At 44.3% G+C, this 27129-nt stretch overlaps 1 protein-coding gene across 1 annotated transcript in view; it reads right to left on the bottom strand.

Moving 5' to 3' along the window:
- Positions 1-27129, bottom strand: part of slc25a26 (solute carrier family 25 member 26) — a 56324-nt gene that overhangs the window by 11812 nt on the left and 17383 nt on the right. The window contains exons 6-7 of the mRNA XM_085456045.1: positions 8675-8719; positions 1502-1571 (exon numbers count right to left, since the gene is read on the bottom strand). Coding sequence (XP_085312171.1) covers positions 1502-1571; positions 8675-8719 — 115 coding nt within the window. The remainder of the gene's footprint in view (positions 1-1501; positions 1572-8674; positions 8720-27129) is intronic.

The raw sequence follows: 27129 nt of genomic DNA on the forward strand, positions 1-27129 counted from the left end.
TGAGGAACTAACGAAACAAGGAATTAGGTGCAGCAATTTGACATCATTCACAATTACTAGCTGCACAAGAGGTTCAAGCCAGCTCGTGCAGAAATCCTTCAATAAATCCAAACGGGGTTTCCTCTTTAAAATGACACCCACTGTAACACTTGTTTCTTTTGAAGCATCTCTATCTACAATCTTCCTTTCACTGAGACCACAGCCCAGATGGGGGATGGCTAAAGGCCACGTCCCAATTCCTCAGGGTGCTGTGTTGTGTGTTTTCTCTAAATCAGTCACACTTCAATCTCAGCATCACGCCCCCAGATCACCTAACCTCCATCTTCCTGTCCTGTCTGGCATGCTGTAGCATTTTAAGAGTTATGGACTGAAAGCTGTAAAAGTCCAATAAATGCTCCACAGACTGAACTACAGAATTGTTCTTTTGCTGAAATATGTCTTTACATTCAGGTTTTAATTTTTTTATCTCAAAAAATGCAAGACTGGGTGGAAAGACAGATGTTGCTGCAGATTTTCTTCCATGAAGGACAGCGCTGCCGCTTTAAATGGCCCCGGGTCGAGATTTCTCTCTCTGGTTACACTGAAACTCCAAGTACGACAAGTCACTATAATAAATACAAATAATAAACAAACAAGCAAAACTCTTTAAAATGATAACAGAGAATCAGTTTTACAAACTCTATTTAGTATAAGCCTGTCGTGTTTCAAAGTTCCATTTATTCTCCAAATGAATTGAAACCCTACATTTAATTACCACTAGTACAAAAACAACATGCAGTAAAATGTATTACCTCCTGAAAATGTTTTGTTTAGTTTAATTTTGTAAAATCTTTGTAAAAAAACAAACCAAAAGAATTTCCCAGATCTGGGATAAAGAAGGTGCATCCGTACCTCATTTATTTAAAAAAAAAAATTCTCATTGTGAATTTTGTTCTAATAAACTGTCTAATCTCTTTCTCCCTTTCTTAAAGCAGCTTAGGCTCCAGTGCCCAGGATGTCACAGCGCTGCAGGGGCGCGTGGCCAGAAACGGCTCCATCTCATGCTTCCCGTCCTTTCCTCTGGTTGTCTGTATATCCCATTCACCCAGATCAAGACAGAACAATAAAGTCTGCAGTGGAATAATAGTCACTAGCTGAATGAGCCGACAACTGTGATAATGTGACTTTTCTGTTGTGGAAACAATCCAGGATCAATGCACCGAGGACTGCCAGTTTAATGCCATCTGTGTGTAAGAAAAATACTGGAATTCATTTTCTCATTTTCTCCTTAGTCGTCTTTAGCAAATCCCGGGTGGAGGAGAGAATGGGATTTGTTTGCAGAGCTCACACTTGAGAAACCTTGCAATAATGTGGTTTTGGGTAAACTTGTGCTGCCCTCCTGCCCATCTATTCACCTATCCTATCTAACATCCATCTGTCCGTCCATCCATCCATCCCAACCCCTTTCCCTCCCCTCCTCCCTCTCTGCCTCTTTCCCAGCACAGCATATAATCCCCTGCACCTGCAACAGCTCCGCACACTGCTGACTGCCAAGAGTAGAGCGTGTGACCTTGCCTCGACGACCACAGAGTCTGGGAGAAAGAGAAGAAATGTCAAGAGAGAGGGTTGCAGATAGAGGAGGATGATGAAAGAGAAAGAAAATGGGGGAAGAGAGAGAGAGAGAGAGAGAGAGAGAGAGAGAGAGAGAGAGAGAGACTGCAGTTAGTGGGACTATCAGACACATTGAAAACATATTGTGAACCTTGGTCTGGTCTGGGGTTTAGAGCCCACAGCTGGGAAATGAGCTGTCCAGCTATTTTTGTGTTGCCTTTTCTCCCCAGTGATGTCATGCTACTTGTTTCCCAAGACATGGTGTGGGATAAGAGGGAGGCAAGAGAATATACTTAGTACAACAGGTCATCTCATACTCAGATATTCAGTATAATTATTAAATTATATTAGGATATACTGACACTTTAGTAGTTTTACACCAGGAGCTCAAAATCAATGTACTGGCCAAGCAGCTGTGTCAGTAAACCCCTACTTAAATGCTTCTTTACATATTTCATGGAACATCACAGTAGCAGATTTATTCTTAATGAAAAGATGGTTAGAAGTGTTTCACTATTGTCTTTGATTTCTAAATTTTTTATTTAAAATCAAACCGCTTATAAAGGTATTACTAACATACTAACACATAGTGGGGAGGATTCTAAATCCTCTAATTAGCACTAAATACTAAGTACAGTTAAAGGTGCTACAGCTTACAGCCTCAAGCTGTACTTAGCATTTAGCGCTAATTAGCAAATGTTTAAGCTAACAGTATGTTATTAGCCTGCTAGAACACTATATTTGCTAAATGGCTTTAAATCTCTACAAGTGTTCATCTCAGACAAATGACTTTATAATTTATTTATTTTGTGGCCAATATACTCATTAAAGCTTTCTTTATATAAATGTTCTGTTGAATATTGGTATGCAAAATGTTGATGTTGTTGGTAAAACTGTCCAAGGCACTAGGCCTGCGGTTCTTTTTCAAATTTCAAAGTCGGTCAAGGAATTTTGGTGACTGTTACGTCTCCACATATAGTGAATGTGAAACAAATGCAAAATACCCCACAAAAACAAAATAAAAAAACAACACCTTAATTAGGTTGTTATTAAGGTGTGGCTAACTCATAACCAACAACAGCCTTAGCAACGCTATATGATACTAAACACAAAAGCTTGCATGAACTTCACAATATCCAACATAAACATTTAAAAAATTGAATTAAATTAAAATGAAAACCCACAAGTATCTCATACAGTAAGAATGGATAAAAATCCCCCCCAAAAGAACTGAGTGACTCGCCAGCCAAAAAAAAGCCTCAGTAGGCTTTTTTCTGATGTTAAAAAAAACTGACCATGACAGTCCCTAAACTTTTCTTTTTTTTGTTGTAGTATTTGCAAATACCAAAGAAATGTTGAATCTTTAACTTTATGTTTTTTTTAATATTTACTCAGCAATGAGGAAACTTTTGCATGCAACAACAGTTTATGTAATTAAACTAGATTTTTTGTGTGATTGGAGCTATATTTATTCTTCCCCTTAAATATCCTAAAAGATTTGAAAATTATTTTAGCGTTGCAATTTTACAGACCGAACTACACCGACAAAAAACAGCCCAGAATTGTATCAATAGAATATATTGTTTATATTATATAGATAAGTGTATTTTCCAAGTACTTACTGTGTATAAAAACTCTCACAGTTAAGAGTGGCTACTGAGTGAAACCACCTGATGTTTCTGTTTTAAGATTAAAGTCAGGATGAGAAGGGAGGATGTCTCTTTTTCTGCCCTCACCACTTTTGGCAAAATGGCGAGGAGCCCAACTCTGCAAGGTTAGCCTGCGTATAAAATACATGTGGACAGCTGGGCTGCCTCGGGTGCTGCAAGTAATGATTGCTTCTCAGTGAGAGCAATTGAGCAACAGCATGGAGTGATTACTAATATTTTCTTTGTCTATTCACTCCTTCACAAGTTGAATCTGTTTCATGTTAACTCATTCTACTCTTTTTCTCGCACACGTGTGCACACACAAACAAGTAAACACAAAGAGAAAGATAGAAGGAAGAAGCAAAGGCAGAGGCCGTGGATGAGCTCAGGATATGTCATGTGTATTTCATTAGAGGGCAGATTAAAAAGGAGATTTTGTTTTCCACATCAAAGGCCTCACGCTGGGGGATTCCTCTGTTTCTCTCCTATTCCGACTCTCCCCCTCCCTTACTGCCCGTTTCATGAATAAATAATAAGGAGTAAACCTGGGAAAACAAACTTTTTGACCTCTGAACCCTTGTGTCAGGATCAGCCTTTGCACCTGGTTGCCTTCCCACAGGAAAGTGGGCGGTGGGTCTGTGTATATCACGTGTATGTTCGAATTTCTGTCCTGGGAAACGTCCTTTAGTAAAGATGCAATGCTGTGAAAAAGTCTTGAGCCATCCCTCTTTTAAAAAACCCCAATATATCTTATTAGGAAAATGGTAAATAGGTGCAGGGGTTAATACATGTGCAAAACAGAAGTGGAAACACAGTATATAGTGTAGCAAGCTTGAAAGTCAATATGACCACCTTTAATTTTCAACACAGCTTTCCTCTAATTTCCTTAAGTAGCCTTCAGGAATAGTTCATCAAGGCTGAAGGACATTTAAAGCTCTTTTTTGGATGTTATATGCATTTTGTTCCGTCACCAACCCACGGGCCGGTCCGTGAGTCGTTTGGTACCAGCTACCAGTTGAGGCTTGGGTGTGAAATTTATGGTTTTCAGGGTTTTTATCATTAACTCGGCTTCCCTGGGTCTTTTCCCGTGTTGTAGTTGTGTGTCTTATTTTGAAAGAAATATTTACGCCTTACCATAGCGACCAGACAGCATTAAGGGGCAGACAGGAGGATGTTACTCTCAATGTTGTTGGCTCATTTCAGAAGGACGCTGCTAATAAAGTTACACAATTACACAGTGAATTTGCGTTTATTATTATATTTACAAAATACCAGTTTTTGTCTTGTTCATTTTATTTTGTTGTACAGTGGTCCCTCGCTATAACTTTTTTTTGGTGCAATTTTGCATGATTTCGTTTTTCTTACAGCGCATTGTATTCCGTTTCCTGATTGGCTGTAGACCGTTGTCAATCACTGTCAATCTCGTGCCGTGTCTCCTTTACAGTACAGAATGCTTCAGCTCGTCAAATTTACATAAATTGTCGATCGCTAGCAGTGTGACTCTGAAGTGTTACATTATATGTTTGTAAGTTGTTTCCCCAACAAACACAACAATGTCGACGAAACGTTTTGCACCCTAAGGCAACTGCGTGTGCCTTTGGTTTCATTCTATAACACTGGACTTATTTTTCTACGAAGGTTTGAACATTGAAAGCGTTTAAACAAGAGAGAAAAGTGTGAAAATGTTCCTGCCTTTCTGAGAAAAGTGTCTAAAGTGTGTAGTGAGGGGTTTTACAGCCTTAAAACCAATATTCCCTCTAAGCTGCGCGCGTGTGCAATTGCGCACTGCTGGCACGGTCTCTGTGCACAGAAAATCTGCTTTGCGCACAAAAAAAAAAATCCAACCTGAAATGACATTAAAATTAAAACTTTAACAGTTCTGTTTTGCAGTGTTAGTCAGTAAGTGACTATGGGATTAGAACGATACCACCTTATCCCATAGTCCAGCCAATAATGCGATTCACATCCGTATATACGCAGCTAATCAACGTCATTGACAGGCTAGGACAGCGTCCTTATGTGCAGACACCGGTGTTTTAGCTAGCAAAGCGGCGTGCCTGATATGGAGTGAAGCCACGTCAATGACAACGTGTACAGCCATTGGAGATGTTGTTTATATTTACTGTTTTATAAGGAAAACGCTCAAAGCACTCTCCGCCTGTGAGCAAAAACAAAACCAAAAAAAAATCCCACCCTTTCCTATTGGTGGAAAAATGTATCATGTTGACCAATCAAAAAAATGATATGGCAACATGGCATTTAGGTGTTTAGGAAGGGGGAAGTTTTAGGAGTGACGGCAGTGGTTTGAGATGTGAGAGATTTGCAACGTTTAGCGCAAATCTTGTGTAGTTAGCGTGTAGTGTAGTCAATAGTTTTGTTGTGTGTGTCAGAACAAGCTGATTGTTCTGTAAATAGTTTGAAATGTTTATTTAAAAACACTGCCTTGGCTGCATTTTTAGGTAAACAGCTGCAAAAAACTTTGTTGTTTGCATAACTCAGTTAACTATATAATGAATTACCCAACATTGGTCATTATAGTGCGATCCTCTATGCTGTTGCATGCTGGCACGTTCAGTGAGAGACTGAGATTACCGAAAAGCACCACTGAACGACACAGGAAATCTTTCCTGCCTGTGGCCATCTCCCTGTACAACGCTTCCACTTAACACACTGTTTGCTGCTATAACTACACATGTTTCTTGTTCAGCTATTTATTTATGAGTGACTTATGTATGTATGCATATATATATATATATATATATATATATATATATATATATATATATATATATATATATATATATATATATAGTACTATTCTTAGTTAGTGTATTGTCTGTCTTGTCTTAATGTTGGTTTATAATGGAGCACTGTAACAAAAAATAATTTCCCCCAGGGATCAATAAAGTATTCTGATTCTGATATACTGTGTTTTGCAGACAGAGAGTTACAGGACTCTCTCCAAGACCACAGACTCCTAATACAAGTCAGAGCTTTATTTAAAAAAAGAAAAAAAGAAAAAAAAAAGTTGTGTTTATAAATTGGAGTTCAAGTTATTTTTAGTTCCAATAGTGTTAACATGCTGCACAGGTCAAGAACAAGATTCTTTTTTTAAATTTTCATTGTAAGTGGGCTAAAGCACTTAATTAAAAGTAGTCTAACATAAATGCTGTAATTAGATTATTTTAATAAACCATGTAACTTGGATGGATTCGATGCTGGCGTGACCACAGTGCACACGTCTAATGTTGCTCACAGCGGTCCAAGAGACCGCTCAGGGAATTTGTGTGTTCGCTCCGACACATGAAAAATTAGAGGGAACATTGCTTAAAAAATCTACAATAATTGTATAAATTAAAGCTGGCTACTTCGCGGATTTCACCTATCGCAGGTTATTTTTTAGAAAGTAACACCCACCCACGATAAACGAGGGACCACTGTATTTACCTGCGACACCTTAAAGGCCGGTCCATGAAAACACTGTCTGCCATTAAACCAGTCCGTGGCTCAAAAAAAGATTGGGGACCGCTGAACTAGATGATTGGAGTCCCAAACCATGACAAAGCCTCCACCAAGCTTTATAGACAGCTGTAGAGACTCACTGCTGTAGCTTTCTCCTGACCTCCTCTGTCCACATATCTGATGATCATCTGATTTCAGTTTCAGCAGCAGTAGATGGATCAACTGAATTTTCTTAACGACACGTTTTACACCACGCTGACATATATAAAGCTTTCAGCTAATAGCTCTTTTGGAACCTTCTTGTTGGAGCAAAAATACTTATTTTTTGGCTGTGAAACTTATTTTTGTTATTTTTATAGACTGGTTCTTTGCTAAGTTATCTGTTATATGTAGACAACACTGGTTCATCCCTCGAAACTCAAGGAATGGAGAACTATTGCTCAAGACACTTTAAAGAACAGAAGAAAGCATAGCTCCTTGGACGCAAAATATTAGTAAGGAGGAGAAATGACTCCAGATTTTTTTTTTTTTTTTTTAAACAGTGCTATATCTCACTGGCTCGTTTTGAGCTTCCATCATGCCTTTGACTCCACATTCCCTGGATTTTTTGTGGGTCTAAGTTGGTGTTCAATCATAACCTAAAAGTGTTACACCCTCCTGTTTTGCTAATGTTATTTTTGAGGTCAGAACAGATGGAGCAAACTGTGCACTTTATTCTGCAGATGCTGTTGGGAAAACAACTGCGGGAAAACCAAAATATTGTGAAATTAATGTGTGAAAGAACCGTGAGAATTATTCACATGGATATTGAAATCTGGCGTGGAGAAGCTTTAAATCTCAGTGTAGTGACCGATTCCCTCATGATTTACTCCCTGACTACTTGTGTCTGCAAAATGCTGCCTCTGTGATATGCAGATATTTAGATGCTTGGCCATTTTACGACGAGACAACAGCACTGGGTCGTGGGTTTTCTTCATTTGGCTCTCTTTTCTTCCCCCCTTCTCTCTGACAGCTGTGCTGCCTCCATGTGAAATTAAAAAGGAAAAAAAAAAAAAGCCATAACGCAGCACATTACTATGCCGTGAAGCAGATGGGAAACCATGCCACACACATGCACTGTCTCAAATTCCTTCGGTTTAGCATTTTTTAAAAGTATATCACATTATTTTTGTTGGAGAAATCCTCTTGAACATCCCTGTGGTCACTGAAGAAACAGCAGTAAAAACTTGCTTGCCTCTAAGCAATTGCTTTTTGGGTTTTTATTTTCATCTGTTTTCTTGGCTAGTCTGCCATTAGAACTCAAAAACGGCTCGAGAGGAGAGGTCCAGATTCCAGCAGTTCATTTCTCCACCAACGGATGTGTCCAGATGGCCTGGAGAGAGGAGGCCTTTGACTGAGGGACAAAGAGACACTTGTGAACGACAAAATCTAACTCCCGCAAATGCACAGACACACAGAAACGCATACACACACACACAGCTGTGCGCCGTATTGTTCGCCTTCGCTCGGCCGTTAGCTCCCAACATTGATGGAATGTTTGACTGGCCGCCTCTCGCGCCCTTGAGACATGATGTCACTCCAACAAAACGCCATCTTTTCAGAGAGAAATGGCTTTTTATCTGTGAAACGCGAGGGGAGAGCAGCGACATGGGGCAGAAAAAGACATTAAGGATGAGAGGAAGCAAGAAAAAGCTAGAGGAAGAGCAACACGGCTATTCTCAGAGCTCGTGATAAATCGAAAGGCTGGTTTGATGACAGTCGTGACAAGCCATTAAACCGGGGTGCAAAGTCCCATTTTGGCCTGCCACAATGATACAGGAGAATGCAGAGGGTGAGCGTGCTGTAAATGTGTGAGTTTTGACTGTACAGTGGATTTATCCTCGACATAATTTTCACTGGAAATGATGCTACTCTGATAAAATAGATTAGCAATAAAGATGCAAAAGGGAATAAAATAAGAGATAGATGCATACCTTTAAATATTCCCAAAGCGGAAACTGAACCAGAGAGAATGGGATCTGAAAAAAAGAAAGAAGGCAGAGTGTTAATCATCGTCATTATGTCAGCATTAGTTTTTCATTTTCTTTAGGTTCAGGTTTCATCTTTAACCTCTAATCTCTTACACTTGTCATTCCTGCCACCTTTCTCTATTTCCTCTAACTCGTCTGACTGCTCCCTTGTTCCTTCTCAGTGCTGATGATTAATGAATGAGACGGGCTGTGGTCTGGCAGTCCTGACAGACGGATGGATGGATGTATAGATGGAGCAAAGTTGGAGAGAGGAATAGAGGGATGAGGGGATGGTGGGAGTGTGTGTGTTGCTGCTGGAAAGACTAAATCGGCTCAGGCAGGAAGTTACAGTGGAAAGAAATCGATGGCAGTGCCAAGGCGAGGTGCAAATGACACGCAGTCAGACCACACACACATTCTCCCTTTCTCTCAAACACACACAGACATAGGAACGAGTATACTTTCTCCATTTGTGTACTAAGCAAACAAATAGAGAAAACACACACGCGCACATATCCTGTCATCCTGCAGTGGACGAAGACAGGCAAGACAGGAAAAAACAAAAGCAAAGGAAGAAATAAATAAAGTGACAGTGAGTTGTGTCATCAGGCTTTGATCACACATACAACAGGATCGTTCATCCATCCGAACCACCCCCTCCAACATGTTCCATCAGACCATGTTAGCACATTGGCAAAAACTGAGTCAGCCAAAGCACAAAGACAATGCACCAAGTGTGTTTACGCCACCTAATGAGCTTAGTCCAAATGCACTGACCTCATATAAACACTCATTCTGAAGTAGATTCAATTAAAGGGCATCTGCTTTTTAAGAGTTTAATATAAGACTTTTAAAGATCTTCATAGAGGCCCAGAGTTTTATTAAAGTAAAGACATAAAGCTGTCAAATTGAGTGCAAATTCAACTAAGTGGAGGAAATTGAGTTTCTGAGATGAGCTGATAAAAGACCTAATGCAAGTATGACAAATAAAGAACATGAGATAGTATTACGAAGGGGCAGAGGGTGGAGGGTGGAGGTGGGAGGGGTACAGATTCAAACTTAAAGAAACACCTACTGAATAAAACCAGACATCCATGACAGGTTAGAGCTGTTACTGATACATTTGTACTCCGCTGCTTGTAAAATGTTTGTAAGTAATCCCCATAACACTGTCCCACCCACACAGGCACTGCAGCTACACCTGAACTCACCTAGACCCTTAGATTTAAATGCAATTCTGCATTAGTGTAGTTACTACTCAAGCGTTAAAGCTGAAAATACTGCAGGCGGCTTTTGACTTTTCCTTGATAAATGGGCCTGGCATGTGCAAGGTCAGAAATCTTCACCCATCTGGTCTATCTGTGCAGACAGAAGCAAATTCTCTCACTCCTCTAAGATTATCTAAAAATATTTTTTGGGACATACTGGAAGCCTGGTATCCAGCCCCCAGAAAGTGGAGTGTTATAAAAGTGCACCTGTGTTTTATTACCACCCTGATGAGTTCTGCTATTCCAGGCTGGGAAAAGAGACGGACAGAGAGAGAAAGAGGGAGTACAGGGATGTTGGAGGGGTAATGGGTACTGCTGCTGAGTGCAAGGGGAACATGTTGTACTGATATGAGTCAAAGTAAACTGAGAGTCAACCTAAGTAAACACATCCTGACAGGTTTTATATTTATATTTTATACTAGAATTCTTGTGCACATAAGTGCAAAACTACTGTAACGTCACCTTAAATAAGGCACAGATAGATGCAGCACAGATAAAGCGACAGTAACTTCTGTTTACAAACTGAAAAAAGCATTAATTATCAAAAACTTGTTTAAATTTAGCCTTAAATGCAACTGACAGGGTTTTTTGTTTTTTACTACATATTAATTTACAAAATTTCATCCAAAAAATACAAAATCTTTGGTTGCAGTGAGTGCAAAGACAGAGAGAGCAAGCGAGACAAAGACAGATGGCTTCAGCAGAGGATCTGGAAAGAATGATCCACCGGTGATTTATGGCTCGCTTTGACACTCCTGGCACACTGAGCTGGAGAGGAGTGCTCGTTTTTTTGAGCGCGTTGCCCGGCAAAGATGAAACATCTGAAAAACCACATGAGGTCTGATTAAAATCGATGAGTAATTTCTCATTAAACCGAGGCAAACCGAGGAACTGGGAAGACGTACCAACCTGACTCCATGTGACATTTAGAAGAATGTCTGCTTGAGTTACAAAATCAAGAACGCAGGCTGGAGGGCATATGAGCTAACGGCTATAGAGTTGTTTCTACAGCATTAATGTGAGGTTCTGCACTTCTACTGTAATGCTTTAACCTGAGGTTGCTGTAGTGTCAGAAGGAGATCAAAGAAGGAATAAATTTTGAAGATAGGTAGAGACAGAATGGGAAGCTGAAAACAACAAAGGGGACTGAACATGTGTTTCTGCTTTCCCTTCTGCTTCTTAGACCATGGAGAAGAACTAAAAACACAAGCAAGACTTTGGGGGGAAAAAAAAAACAAAAAAAGCCCAGAAGAGAAATTTATTTTCCATTGTTGGGAAAAGACAGACATGCACATCATGTCACACCTGACTGACTCGCTGTTACTCACAAACTAAGTGAAAGTTCAAGCCACTGCTGAGTGGGACAAACTGTTTTAAACTCTGTCCCGTATAAAGATCAAGTCTGATGACCTCCTCTGTACCCTTAATGATGAGTTTTGACCCTCGATATAAATCAATGCAGACGCAGTTGGACGTCTTTCTTGAGAGGAACCCTCACTAACAAGCACATCCAGTCAGAAACAGTTTCAAGGGTTACAGAGTTGAAACCTGCACCATGTTATAGAAAGGGTGAGAGAAACCTAACATATTCTATAAGTCACAATTTCACCAACAACACTGTAATCAGATAAAGAGGGGCCTAAAATATTCAACTGCTATCCTCTGGAAAACATGACTATGACTATTCTTCAGGGATAATGTGTGACTGTTATTATTCAGTTGGATCATTGTGCAAGTTGGGAAGTACTATTTTTACAGATTTTTTTTGGAGCGTTAGCCCTCTGCAGTGCTGGTGGAAAAACTAAAAAAAAAGCCCAACTGGCTTTTATAAGTGAAGGAGGGACAGTAAAAGTAGCATAAAAACAAAATTACCATTAATCCCTCATGAAAATATCCTACACTTAACTCTCGATATTGAACAAATGACTGTTTAGTGTACTGTTCTGTGCACTGCTGCTTTTAAATGGTTGCAGGTGCTAAATTTCATGGCACACTTTACCAAAGTGTTTGCCAGTGGGCAAAAACAGCATGGTTTTGATATTCTGAGTTACAGACGCGTCTGCCACAAGTGTTGAGGGCACATTTAGACCTCAGCTATGTCATGCTAGACTAACACAAGGCCATGCAGGCATCCCGGGTTATTCTAAGGCTGGTTAGGATGAAGGCAGCCAAGCTGCATAAACTCCATACTCCCCCACGGTGCTAACTGCTCACTCTGTCTCATCCCACCGCCTCATATAATGCCTCAGCTACCATGGGCTATTCAGCTCTGTGAAGCCAAGTTAACGTGTGCATGTGTGTGGAAGGTCCAGGGCTGTTGTGATTATCCTAATAAACATGACTTAATGAATTCCTTTAAATGGAAAAGAAAGTTAGGATTATCAGGCCACACAGGCGAGGAGAATCGCATCATTATCTCATCAATCAAGGTTCAATTTAAGAGCTAATTAAAAAGAGGACATTTCTATCTTGTTTCCTTGTGTTTTTTATTTGACATGGAAGTCACAAATGAGTAGCTGTTTGTTAAAGTGGGATAAAATACTTCCCTGAAGGCTGAGAACTAGTATTGTTTATGTCCACTGAAAAAGACTGAGGTTTTTCTCTGCTTGCCAACATTTTACTAGCTCAACCCCAGCTTGAGCCAATCAGTAGACTTCTATGGCTGCACGGGCTACAACCGAATCATAACCATGGAGGCGAACACACCCAGTGCAGTAATCACGTTGTTGAGGTCTACAAACATGAAGTATCACTCGACATTAAAATAAGGACACACATGCTTAAGGAGCAGAGGCAAATAATTTAAATATTTTAACCAGAAAACAGATCATAAACCTTCCAGTTTATGATGTATTTCCAGCTCTTGCTGCACTGCCCAACAGTATCTACTCATCTGTACATTCAAGTAATCCTCCAGGGACAGGACTCCACGCCTGACAAACAAACAGGGCCCTCACTCAGACCCGTTATCCTGCATATGCATGCCTTAGTTGTTGTTTTTTTGTATGAATACATTGGCGTGCTTAACCATATTCTTGCTTATGTGTGCGCATGTGTGTATGAAGAGCAGCGTTCTGTTTTCTCGCTGATGTATTTCACAAATGATCAAAAGTGACAGTGCCACTTGCTGTGACTGTCAGGTACGATATAATGCAAATATGGAGATTGCGTCTGCTGTGTCATTCTGCTGACAGTGCTCGTGTTTTTTGAGTGTGTACGTGTGTGTGTGTCCTTGCCAACTGTATTAGTCCTAACGTTATTAGTATTCAGAGAGGCTCCGGGCTGTCACAGGTCCTTAGGCACTCAGCGGAGGGCAGGAAAAACACATGTCAAAATATATTCACATTGAGCCTGATTGCAGGCAGGCCAGTTGGCTGCAATTTGACAAATGACTTTTAATAGGTCATACTGCAGCCTCTGCATACTGATGAGCATTTAGCAGGAGAGAAATAGTAAGTGAGATGGATACTGAGACAAGCAGACACATGTATAGATGGCCAAACCAAGCGATGAAAGTCATGGTTTATTTTTTCCAAAAGCTTTCTTTCCAAAAAAAGTATGTCAGCCCTCAACGTTGAATGCTTTCCTACTTTAGAAACTGGGCTACTGGGCTACTGTGGGTTAGCACTCCAAAATCAACTTCACTTGAGGCCAAACTCAAATCTAAAAATTTGCCTTGATACGTCTGACATTTAGCATAATACACTAGCCAATGAGATTAGTGTGTGAATTTGATGTACTTTGATTTAAACTGTTTGGAAGATAGTACTGTAACGTTCACAAGAACCAGACGGTTGGGGTCTCAGTTTGTCCGTTTATTCGGCACATAAGCCAGCGGGTTGTTAACTCAGGGGGAAGCGCTCTCGAACTACACCTCTCTTCAGCCTGGCACACACACAGAACAACCAGGTCCCCCCACCCCTTCCTGTACACCACCCTCACTACTTCCTGCAGCCCAACCAAACATGAATCTTAAAGGAACAACAACAGTGTGCAGAGAAAACCAACATGTCACTGTCCAGTAACACTTAACCATCGTTACACTGCCCCCCCAGCAATAAGTTCCTCGTCCCCGAGGGAACGACACAGTCTCTGAGGCGGGGCGGTAGCCTACGTTCCCTCCTTGACCTCCTGAGCCCCTGAGGAGGACGCGGAGCTTCGGGGCTTTGGGGTGAAGAGTCCGAGGGGGGGGGAACGCAGCCCCGGTCGGGGGCCCCTCTGAGCAGGGTCATGGACGCTCTGTACACGTCCCTCTGGAAAGGAGGGGAGGGACTGTCCTCTGTAGGGGGCCATCCGGTCTCTGTGCAGCGCTACTATCCTCCCCCTAGGAGGCAACTGCACCCTGTAAACAACCTCCCCCACTCGCTCTAGGACGCTGCAAGGCCCCACCCAGCTGCTATCCAGTTTAGGACACCGTCCCTTCTTCCTCTTTGGGCTGTAGACCCACACCAGCTCCCCAGCACGGAAGTGCCTCCCTTTAGTGGTGATGTCGTAATTCCTCTTTTGGCGCAGGCCTGCCTTCGCCAGCTGCTCCCGGGCGTAGGAATGTGCAGAATCCAGCCGGTCCTGCAGCTTCCTTGCGTAGTCCCAGCCCGGTGGTGCCTCTGGCGCGTCCGGGGGTTTCCCAAAAGCCAACTCTGCAGGAGTTCTCAGCTCTCTCCCTAACATGAGCAGGGCAGGCGTACATTGGGTGGAGTCCTGCACTGCCGACCTGTAGGCCATGAGGGTAAGGGGAAGATGGTAATCCCAGTCCCGTTGGTGTTCTGAGGTAAGGATGGCTAGCTGCTGGGCCAGCGTCCTGTTAAACCTTTCCACCAGCCCATCGCTTTGGGGGTGAAGTGGGGTGGTGCGGGTTTTCTTAGTCCCAAGGCGTTCACACATGGCAGCAAATACCTTGGAGTCAAAGTTACGCCCCTGGTCACTGTGGAGGGTCTCTGCTGTTCCAAAGCGGCTGAACATCCCCTCCACTAATACATCAGCGACCGTCTCAGCCTCCTGATCTGGGATGGCGTATGCTTCCGGCCACTTGGTAAAATAGTCCATGGCCACAAGAACATAGCGGTTTCCTCTGTCTGTGCGAGGAAATGGGCCCATGACGTCCACAGCTACTCGCTCCATTGGGGCTCCTGCTGGTTGCTGCTGAAGCTGAGCCCGGGACTGGTCTTGTGGCCCTTTGTGTGAGGAACATGCATCACAGCTGCGGCAAAAGTCCTCCACATCCCTCCGCTGTTGACCCCAGTAATAGCCCTGGCGGAGGCGGCGAAGAGTCTTGGAGACCCCAAAGTGGCCAGAGCCAGTGCTCCCATGGCAGGCTCCCAGCACAGCTGACCTCAGCGACCTTGGCACCACAACCTGCCACCTCTCCTCCCCCGTGGCAGGATCCTTCCAGGCACGCTCCAACACCCCCTCCTTCAGCCTGAGAGCTGCAAACTTGGCCCACAGCCCCCTGGTACAGATGGAAAACCCAGTGACCTCATCCCAAAGGGGTTGCTCCCCCTTCTCCAGCCACTGCAGGACCGGCAGCAGGTCTGTGTCTTGTTCCTGCCGTGCCCTCCACTCCGCTGCATCCACCACCAGAAGAGCCCTGCAGGCGAGCTGTGCTGCTCCGTCTATTGTCGTGAGTTCCCGCTCTATTTCCTCTCGCTTCTCACAGTAACGGCAGCCAGCTGCAGCACATGGGCGGCGAGAGAGGGCATCTGCGTTAGAATGGTGCGTCCCTGCTCTGTGCTCCACGGTGAAATTGAAGGCTTGGAGCTCCTCCAGCCAGCGAGCCACCTGTCCCTCTGGCTCCCTGAAAGACATCAGCCACTGAAGGGCAGCATGATCAGTTCTGACAACAAATGCTGTGCCGCACAGGTAGTATTTAAAGTGTCTCACCCCCGCCACCACAGCCAACAGCTCTCGTCGTGTGACACAGTAGCGCCGCTCGCTCCTGTTCAGGACCCGGCTGAAGTACGCCACCACCTTCTCCCCTTCCGGTCCAACCTGCGACAACACCGCTCCCAGCCCCACATTACTTGCGTCAGTGTCCAGCACAAAAGGCAGGGCGGGGTCAGGGGGGGCAAGGACTGGGGACTCTGTCAGCGATCTGCGGAGGGTGTCGAACGCCTGCTGACAGTCCTGGGTCCAGATGAAGTCACGGTCCTTCTGCAGCAGGTGGAAGAGTGGTGCGGCTATGGAGGAAAAGCCCTTCACAAACCTCCTGTAATAAGACGCCAGTCCTAGGAAGCTTTTGAGCTGTTTCTGGTCTGCTGGTGTGGGCCACTCGGTAATGGTGTGAATTTTTTCCTCCAAAGTGCTGATGCCCTCACGACCCAGCTTGTGGCCCAGAAACTCCACCTCCCTCCTCATGAAGTGGCACTTGTCGGGATGCAGCTTCAGGCCTGCAGCCGCCACCCTCTCCAACACTTGTCTCAGGGCATCCAGGGCAGCATCAAAGGAGCTCCCGTGCACTAGAAGGTCATCCAGGTAAACCAGACACCGTTGCCGTGGGACGCCAGCCAGCACACTGTCCATGAGCCTCTCGAAGGTCGCAGGAGCGTTGCAAAGGCCAAAACTCAGGACTTTGAACTGCCATAGTCCCCTGTTAGTGCAGAAGGCTGTCTTCGGTCTGGATTCCGGGGACAGTGGCACCTGCCAGTAGCCACTCCGCAGGTCCAGGGTGGAAAACCAGGAGGACCCGGCTACTAAGTCGAGGGACTCATCAATCCTGGGAAGGGGGTAAGAGTCTTTCTTCGTCACTTTGTTGAGTGGTCTGTAGTCCACACAGAAACGCGTCCTAGGACTTTTTTTCTTAGGCACCATCACCACCGCGGAGGCCCACGGGCTATCAGATGGTTCTATGATGCCCGCCTTCATCATTTCACACAGCTCCCTGTCTGCAGCCTCCTGATGAGCCAGGGGCAGGCGGCGGGGGCGCACTTTAATAGGCTGGGCATCCCCGGTCTCAATGACGTGCTCTACCAAGTGTGTCAAGCCAACATCACTTTCTTTCAGGGCAAAAATGTCACTAAACTCTTTTAGTACCTGCCATAGACTCTCTTGCTGCTGTGGAGTCAGCCCCTCACAGTTCTTTGACCAGATACTCCTCACTGCTGAGAGCCTCTCCTCCTCCTCCTCCTCCGCTCGCTGTTCTGCTGGCGGGTCTGCAGGGGTCTCTGCGGTGGAGGTGGACGCCGCGGCAGATGCTGTGCAGACCGGGGGAGGAATAAGCGGCACCTTCTTCCCATCAGGGAGTACGAGGAGGCCTTTGCCTAAGTCCAGTACACCACCAATGGCTCGTAAAAAATCCAGCCCAAGGATGCAGGCGTCCTGCACGTCAGCCACCCAGGCAGCATAAGACACACCGAGGTCCCCCACCTTGAACTGGAACACTCCCTTCCCTCTCATTGGGGCCAGATCACCGGTCACAGTCTTAAGTTGCACGTTAGTCGGTTGTACAGCAGCTCCGGTTGGGACAATATCGGGTCGGACCAGCGTTGCATTGGATCCCGTGTCCAGCAGGGCCGTACAGGACACCCCCGCAATCGTCACTGGAACATGGCAAAAGCCGCCAACCTGGGTCCAGCCCACAGTGATGGCCGCACCGGGTGGAGGTGGCGGTGGTGTGGGGATGTCGTTCTCCCAGGCCCGTGTACTCCCGCCTACACGGGCCCGTGGGCGTTTCCCTGAACCGCTGCAAGCTTGGGGCACTGCCTGATGAGGTGTCCGACTTGTCCACATCCCCAGCAGCTCTGAGGTCGGCGGTGTGGGCCAGCCCGAGGGGAAGGCGACTGCAGCGAAGCTGTCTGCACCAAACTGCACAGGCCCGCTGGCGTCTCCATCTGTTCCACAGGTGCTGACACAGCCCTCACCACGTGTGCGTCGTCAGCGCCCCCAGAGGATCCTGCAAGCATCTCCCTCTCCAACGCTAGCTCCAGGGCTGCACTGAGTGTGGCCGGCCGAGCAAGCTGAGTTTGCATGTGGAGCTCTTTAGGGCTCAGGGCCTGCAGGAACTGGTCCCGAGCTAACTCCGCCTGCACTGATGGTGGCATGCTGTCATACGCCCTCCGGCAAAGGCACTCGACTTCATGGGCCAAAATGCGGAGGGGCTCACCTGGCAATCTGCGTCTGTTGTGGAACTCCGACCTCAGCAGCACTGGTTGGTTATACTGCCCGAAGCGCCTCTGAAGTGCTCCGACCAGAGCATTATAATCTCCCCTCTGCTCCTCGGTCAGCAGCAGCAGGCATGCAGCTGCATCCTCACACAGGCACAAAGCCAATTGGAGAGCTTTATGTTCCTCAGACCAGCCAGCTGCGACAGCTAACAGCTCGAACTGTGCGATAAACACTTCCCATGGCGTCTTGCCGCTGAACTTAGGCGTTTTTATATTCGCTGCAGCTTGCTGGGCGCCGCCATGTTTGTTTACATCACGTGACGGCGCGCCAAGCGAGGTCGACTCCTTCCCGCCGGAATCGCGGCCGCTGTGCGAACAGTTCCCGAGCCTAGTCAAACCTGGAGAAAATCCAGCCTCGGCAGACAGCCGCAGCGCCGTTTCCCTCACTCCATGGGCGGGCGAGCACGGACGAACCTCCCTCTCCTCCGTCTCCTTCTTAATCCTGCCCGGCAACATCCTCGTCTCGTAACGGCAAGCGTCGCCGGCAACAGGGTCTCGGGCGTTCTGGGGTTCTTTTTTCTTTCTTCACTTCTGACACCAATGTAACGTTCACAAGAACCAGACGGTTGGGGTCTCAGTTTGTCCGTTTATTCGGCACATAAGCCAGCGGGTTGTTAACTCAGGGGGAAGCGCTCTCGAACTACACCTCTCTTCAGCCTGGCACACACACACAGAACAACCAGGTCCCCCCACCCCTTCCTGTACACCACCCTCACTACTTCCTGCAGCCCAACCAAACATGAATCTTAAAGGAACAACAACAGTGTGCAGAGAAAACCAACATGTCACTGTCCAGTAACACTTAACCATCGTTACAGTACTTAGTAACAAATATCTGTCTATCAAACTGTCTGAAGTCTACTTCTGTTGACAAAGTTTCATAAATTCTACACACAACACAAATTTACAAAAGCTCCACTTGGAGGTACGCTAGCTGTAGCATGTTAGCAGTGTTAGCCTTAAAAGCTACATGGTTTTCCCTACAATTTTAGTCAATCAAGCCATTTCCACACAGAGCGTGTTTTTAAAAAATTTTCAGATACAAACTTGTCCAAAAACCTCACTGTGAAAAACATGAAGTCAATATCAAGCCATGATGAGCTGGTCCTAATGTTTCTAAACAAGAAACCAAGATTCTGGTTTCATTCAATTCTCATTAAAAGGCAACAGCAGAGAGTATTTCTTGGTTTGATACAGAAGTTGAAGCAATGGTACATATTTCAGGATGTCAGTGGGGCAGTTTGAGCTCTTGTTAGCAGAGTTGGGACACATAAGGAAGCATAGGAACAATGTCAGAAAGCTGATTGACCCAGAGCAGCGTCTAGCTGTGTGTCTGAGTTTTAACAGCATTGTTTTACTATCTGTATATTCAGTACCGGGCCTTTTTGAGCTACATGTACACTTCTTGGCAAATGCAGTGGCCTGATTGGTCACATCTGTTTATTTGCATTTAAAAAAATGTGGAAAAATTAAACTTGAGCAGAAAAAAAATGCTGCAAATTTGGTATGAACGTGTTTAATGCATGAAATATTCACATACACATCCGATGTGTAAATGCTTTTAGAGCCAGATTTACTGATAAAACTCCTAAAAAAGCTACACTCTGTGTTTACTAAACACTGGTTGCAGCTTCCCTTCTGTGAGCCTTTTTCTACTGGAGGTTTCATCCTGTTAAAAGGGAGTTTTTCTTTCCTACGGTCACCAAGTCCTTGTTCAAGGAGGATCATTTGATTCTTGGAGTATATTATTTTTGGGTCTTTACCTTACAATATAAAGCAACATGGGGCAACTGTTGTTGTGATTTGTCGGTGTATAAATACATTGAATTGAACTGAGTTAAAAGAGACATAGTTTATGACTTTCAGTCACGAGCCAAGTATTTTTTCAGCTGCCTTATGAAGGAGCTTTTGTTTCCAAGTGCAAAATGTTGTGTGGCAAATATTTTAAAAAATTACACAAATATGATTTACTAAGGTTTGCTGTTTACTTCTCTCTAGTATTGGAGCCATTTCAAACATACTAAAATCTCGGACTAAATCCAGCTATTATTTTTATGAGACTGTGTTAGCGTGTTAGATTAAGGTCTGAATGTTACAATATGAGAGAGAGAGAAAAAGCACATCCACTGAGGATTTATTGCCTAATGCATACCTTACTCTAATTTAACATTTATTACGGTGTTCCAGTCCAAGCTAAAGTGGTGACCTGGAACACACGCTATCATTTCCATCCATAAAGGCTGGGATTGGACCGATTTAAACGCAACTTGTGTTTAACTGTGGCAAGTGGATAATTAACATCTGGTGTATCTTTCCCTAAGTGGATCACACAGCTTGGTTTAATTATCTGTGATACCAAAAAGCATATTACCAGTTGTGCAAATTTGATTGTTCACACTCCACTAGAGCTGATAATTCACTCTTGGTTGAGCCTTGTGGAAACCCAGCTTCAGTTTTTATTACCACATTACTCTCTCCCTCTCTCACACACGCACACACACACACACACACACACACACACACACACACACACACACACACACACACACACACACCAGGTTTGCCACCTTGCTAAAAATGTGTTCAAACACACAATTCATGGTCTCACAAAAAAAAAATAAAAAAAAATAAAAAAATGAAAAAGTAAAAAAGCCCGGGTGGTCTTGATGACACTGTTTGCCATCATCACAATGACGGTAAAGGATGCTCTCAAAGATTTTTACAGTTACATTTTGAAATCCCAGACACAAATAATAAATACTCACATTGTAACTCAGTCAAGACACGGTGGTGCAATCTTGAACTCCCCCCTACCCAATTCTTGCCACCAGATGTGGAGCAAATGAGCAAAGAGCAAATGATTCATGAGGCAGAGAAGTCTAGCATATCCTCAGTTAGCACTCGATACTCAACGACCATTCCAAATCCATTTGGCAAAACCTCCTAAATCTGTGGATTTGGAATTTACCAAATGTACCATTTCAAATGAGACCACGTATGTTACGTCAAATTCAATTTATGCACAAGTGAAAACAAACATAAGGTCTTTTCCAAATGTTTAAATAGTCATTTTAAGAAACAGTGAGTCACTTAAGAGCTGTAGCTGACTTTGGATGGTCCAATTAAGAAATAGGAGGAGAGGAAAGGAGAGGAGAGGAGGAACCTTTTTAAAAAAGAAGCAGATGGAAGTCAGATGGTGAAGCATTCAGTAGGAACCTTATTCGAAGGGAAGAAGGACTATAGACCTCTATGGACCATTTTCTCTCTCTCTCTCTCACACACACACACGGGTTATGCAGGCGCAGCAAAGCCCACAGTCTAAGTCCACATTTATTACCTGCTAATGCAACAGGGCTGCAAGCCGGATTCACTTTCCAAAGACACATGAGCGCGTGCATACGCTTCTCACACAAACATCGAGACACACCCACATTCCATCTGCTGTGTGTCACGAAAGTATGACGAGGAACTGACTGCGGTGACACGCTGATAACAAACAGACAGATCATATTTTAATATGCTGAAAGTCGATAAAGTCATTAATCATGTCAGACGGGCAGGTGGTGTTGGACGCTTCTGTAGGTTATGGTGCCAAGGGCTCAACCACAGTCGCTAAAAAGTCACTGAGCGAGAAGAAGCCAGACCTGTTGGACTATCTGCTGACATAAAAAGTAGGTCTGCGTGCAAGGGCAGCTGAAGACAAAAATACGAAAACAATCGATCGCTTAAAAACAAGTTTGTGCATGCCTGCGAGAACGAAAGAACATTGAAAAAACAAACACACTCACCACAGGCATGCTGCTAGTTAGTGCTGTTTTAACGAAGTATCACTGACATGCGATATGGATGCATGTTGCAATGCCCTGAGCTTTGAGCACACAGCGGGCCTGTTTTAAATACAGGTCAGGGGATGCGATTGATACGTATACATGTTCCAGACCAGTTGGCTACAATTTGACGAATCAAAACCCAAAGTAAAACTTGTAAAATGGAAATTTCTACACTTCGCTAAAGCCAGTCGTACTTATATTTCTATCCAAACAACAGTTAAGTAGTGCCATGATTTAAAAACAGAGCTAGCTAACTCCACCTGGCCTTTTTTTTAAATCTTCAAGGGGCTGTTAATTATTTTCCTCTTCTGCACAGGCTCCACACCATGCATGTAAATGCTGTACATCTGTAGTAATGACACAGGTAGTAAGTGGAGTGATCACACATCTCACATCCTGCAGTGACGCAGCAAAAAAACAGAAAACAACAACCACAAAAAACCTGCCTTGGACTGTGAGAGGAGTTTGAATGTGTACAGTCCAATAAGAGAGACAAAGGGATCCTCTGTGTGTACGTGCGTGTATGCACCTAAGTACACTCTAGGGACAGAAAGGTTCAGGTCTTCTTAAATAAATAAACAAATACACATTTAAAAAACACAAACAAACAAACGCACGCACGCACACACACACACACACACACACACACACACACACACACACACAGACACACACACACATAAAAGTAAATCAATAGAAAGAGCCTGATCTGGCTCTCTGGGCCTCTGTTTGGCCTGGGGGTGGGGGAGCGAAAGAGAGAGGCAAACGAGAAGGCTCGATTACTTCTCTCTTGGTGGTTGTATAGTCCCGGTTAGTAGAAGCCAAGGCCTGCTCTCTCAATTACAGAAAACAGACTCCCATATGCTTTGTCAGTTGAGGCATGCATGTGCATACATACACACCTGTCTCTAGATTCCCCTGAGGCACGCTTCACACAAATCATAAGCTTATCCAACCTAAACCTACAACACAAAAAAAGCAGGACTTCCCTTGTTCTCAGAGCCTTTCCACCAAACCTAAATTTGTCACAGATTAAGAGGGTTGGAGGCCGTACATCTGCCGTGCATCCGGCAGCAGAAGCGCATGTCCCTTTAAGGTCTATACGGCGTAAATGCGAGGAGCATTCAGCCGCAAGCGACAAGCGATAGCTCATCCCAAAGTTTCTAGCCCCTGTGCGCTGTAAAAACTAGTGTGAGTGTGACTGCACTTGCTGAAGAATTCCACCTGACAGTGTTGAATGCCAAGGGCAGCGAGCGTGTGTGCGTATGTTTAAACAAGCCAAAATAGGGAGAGGTTTAAGCGCCGGCACATCACGCTGGAGCCAATCAAATGGCAGCTGGAGTTGGGTTCCCATAAGCTGCCACGGCCCACCAAAAATCTCAGCACAGCGGAGTTATAGTCCTGACAAATTAAGACTTGTTCGAAGCTGGAGGGAGAGAGAGAGAAGAAGAGAGAGAGACTGAGAAAGAGTGGAAAAGAAAAGCCTTAAGGAGGTGGTGGTGGGGAAACAGTGTGCTGGCAAAGATTCAAGAGAGCAATTCCATCGACATGAGAGAAATGCTTCCCAGAAACTGAATAATATTTATGTTGTGCTGGAGATCCCCCCCCTTCCTCCCACCTGTGTGCAGCTTTGTGCAGCTTGTTGCTTCAGACTGGACACACGATACTGCAGAACACGCAAAAACACAAAGGGTCCTATCAACGGATACCCGATGCTACTCGGCCTTTACGACGTGAAGTCTAGCCCACTGCAAATGCAACACTGTTGTGAAGCAAAGGCATCCACATATGATGTCAAAAGGAAAAATATATAAAATTATTGCAAACTTAGTTAAAAAAAAAAAAAAACGTTGAAGATGTTGAGTTGAACTTGTTATATATGAAGTAAATGTCATACTTATTCTATGGCTGGCTTAAAAGCATGATGGTTTGACCCGCCACAGCCATTGATGGATGACATCAATAGCAAAGGGCATATTAGCCAATCAATGGTGATGTGGTGTGATACAGGATGCCCTGAGGGTCGACCAATTAGCTGTTGACAGGAACAGAGATGTATTGCTGCCTCAGGACTTCGGTCTGAAGCTGAGCGCGAGACATGAGGGAACAGAGATAGAAAAACATGTTGGTGCTGGGAGCTGAGGCGCAGGCAAGGAGGCTAGCTGAGGCTAGAGAGCTGGACACTTGGTACTTGTCTTCCCAGCACACTATACAGCAGGGCAACTGGAGCAGGCATGTTCAAAGTAATGACCGACACACACACACACACACACACACACACACACACACACACACACACACACACACACACACGCACACACACTCTTTTCAGAGGTTTCTGGTTGACTAAACTCATTAGAATTCAAATGTACATCTGCTTTGTCTTCTTCATATGATAAAGTAGCTCAGACCAGGCGAGCATTTCTCTTTAATGTCAACTATCTCACTGTTAGCACCAAAGATAGCTGGTGTCAAGAGAAGCTTCCAGAGATACTGAGATCTGAGAAACCCTGGGTAGATAATATCTGATCAAAATCAAAACTATGACACACAAAACAGATATGGAAGGTCATAAGGGTAAAATATTTTAAGTGTATCTGCAAAACTGCCATGTGACTCAGCTAAAACATTTCAACGAGGATTTTTCTGGAACCAGTCAACATAAGGCATCGTTTAAGATAGTAGGCTGATATGATAAGATTAATCTCACAATGGGGAAACTCACATTATTACAGAAGCAAAACAAAAAATACATGCAATATACCCTATAACACCAATACTACACAACAAAAGAAAAATATGAACTACATAAGGTAGAGGAGAAAAACTAAACTATAGACTGTAGAAAGAAATATAATTTAAATACGTGTGTTTATATTTGATACAAAGGATGACATTAAATTGTTTTAGATGCTTAGTAGGAGACAAGATAAGAAGCTTTGCACTGTCTGACTGAAAACTATTGCACATTGAGATATAGCAGTGAGTGCATATGTATATACACATGTGTATTTATACATGGGGTCTGCAGCAGCGGGAAGGAACCACCTGCTAAATCTCTCCTTCACACACCCTTGGTACCACAGCTTGTCTCTGAAGGAGCTGCTTTTTCAGTGACAGGCTAATTCAAGCTGGTTACAAGCATGAAGTATTATAGGTGAAGGAGTAAACCTGGAAATCACGATGCATCAGTGACACTATGCAGGAAAAAGTAAAAAAAACAACCAATTGTGCCAATTTCAGTAAGGTTATTAAAGTAAGAGCAAAGCACTAAGGTAGGTCCAGAACAAGGCCGCTTGCTTTTATATCTCCAGCATGGCACTCACACATGCCCATCTGAAACCCACATAGCAGAGGAGCAGACACACACTGTGCTCTCTGGGAGCAGTGCCCACGGCAATAAAACACAGACCAGAGTCATTCCAGCTAACCAGTTGGCCAGCTGAAAAGTAACACACACACACACACACACACACACACACACACACACACACACACACACACACACACGCACACACACGTGCAAGCTGTACCTTATCAGCTGGGAATCAGATAAGCACAGCAGCAGCACAGCTGGAAATAACAGAATCTCCACAGTGAGAAAAGTGCATACTGGCAGTGACGCAACTATTCTGAAAAAAACACACACACACACACACACACACACACACACACACACACACACACACACACACACGAGTAAAACAAGACCATGTATGGGCCTGATTGATCCGTTGAAGGGCTTGACAAAAGGCAGCACAACATAATGCTGAGATGAAACATCGTTAGTGGAAATAAAAACACACACCCTTCATGGATAAGACATCTTAAATCTTAGTTCAACTAACACACCCATCATTATTCAGTCTTCATGCGCCTCAAAAACAATAAATAGTACAGATATCCAGTTACCGGATCACCCAGAATGACATTAAGACGGTTCCTTTAATTCATTTCTAATTCATCATTTACTCCAATACTGGCTTTTGTTTTAGATTTTCAGATGACTGGGCTGAGCTGTCTTTTTTTTTTATAACACATTATAGTTCAGGTGATATGTTTACTATGGTCACTATAGTATACTATGGTATAAAAGTATGAAACTTTTCTAATACTTGTTTACTTGTTCTTGTAATTCCCCATTTACTAGTCACCTGAATGAGATTCACCATCACCTGGGATAGGCCCCTGCAAAAAATTGATTTTTGCTAACTAATCCTAAAAAACAACTTAACTTTTATACACTTGGAGCCCGTTTTTTATAAAGACACAATACATTTTCAATATTTGATCTGATGATGGAGTTATTGCAGTGTGACAGCTAAAGTTAATCATGTGGTTAGGGATGGGTACCGGTATCCGGTGCCATCTGACTTAAACGATAGTAACCAGACCGAAAAGCAGCGGACATTTCGGTGCTTTATTTCGGTGCTTTTTTTTCCTGAGCTGTTATACACTTTAGATTCTAGCCAATCATTTTACGTTTCCGAGGATAGTAGGCGGGTCCAGGTACGCATGTTCTTTTAGAGCAGAGCTACAGATTAAAAATGCCCAAGGTGAAGCGGTCAAAAGTCTGGCTGTACTGCACAGCAAAATATGCAAACTGCTGCGGTTCCCAGGTTTTTTCCTCCCACCGGAGCCCGCAATGGCCAAAAACTGCCTTCCCATGTTCCCAGAATTTATCTGCGAGCTAACAGCATCATGGGACAAACCTCCGTCTTCCCGCGTCACTGTGCCCGGCTATGGACAGTACATGGAGTTGGACAGCGCCGAGGAGGCTAGCTTAGCGAACCCACCCCCTATGGAGCCATCTATGGCTGCTTATCTGGCCCCGTCCCATAACCAATGTGTCGGCGGCCCCACAACTCTGCCGTCCAAGGACTGCAGATTCTCTGCTTTGCAGCTGGAGAAGATTTATCGGGCAGTGCTCACGCCATGAGCTCCATCTCCATGCTCCGGCATGGAGATCGGCGCCCACTGCTGTAGTGTGCCACCAGCAGGAACACATCCTCCGGCCCGACCTCCATGCTAGTCAGCCTGGAGCAAAGGCCCACCCTGGTTGGACGTTACAGCCCCTTTGGTGGCTCATGCTGTCCTTTCTGCTGGGTCTACCGCTCACTAAGGTGGTGGTGGTCTGATTCCGGTTCGGTGGCTGCTCTGCGGGG

Source organism: Copadichromis virginalis, linkage group LG5 (assembly GCF_057382275.1).
Source record: "Copadichromis virginalis isolate Kocher_CV1m ecotype Utaka linkage group LG5, C_Virginalis_male_GT1.1, whole genome shotgun sequence".
In the NCBI taxonomy this organism is placed as follows: Eukaryota; Metazoa; Chordata; class Actinopteri; order Cichliformes; family Cichlidae; genus Copadichromis; species Copadichromis virginalis.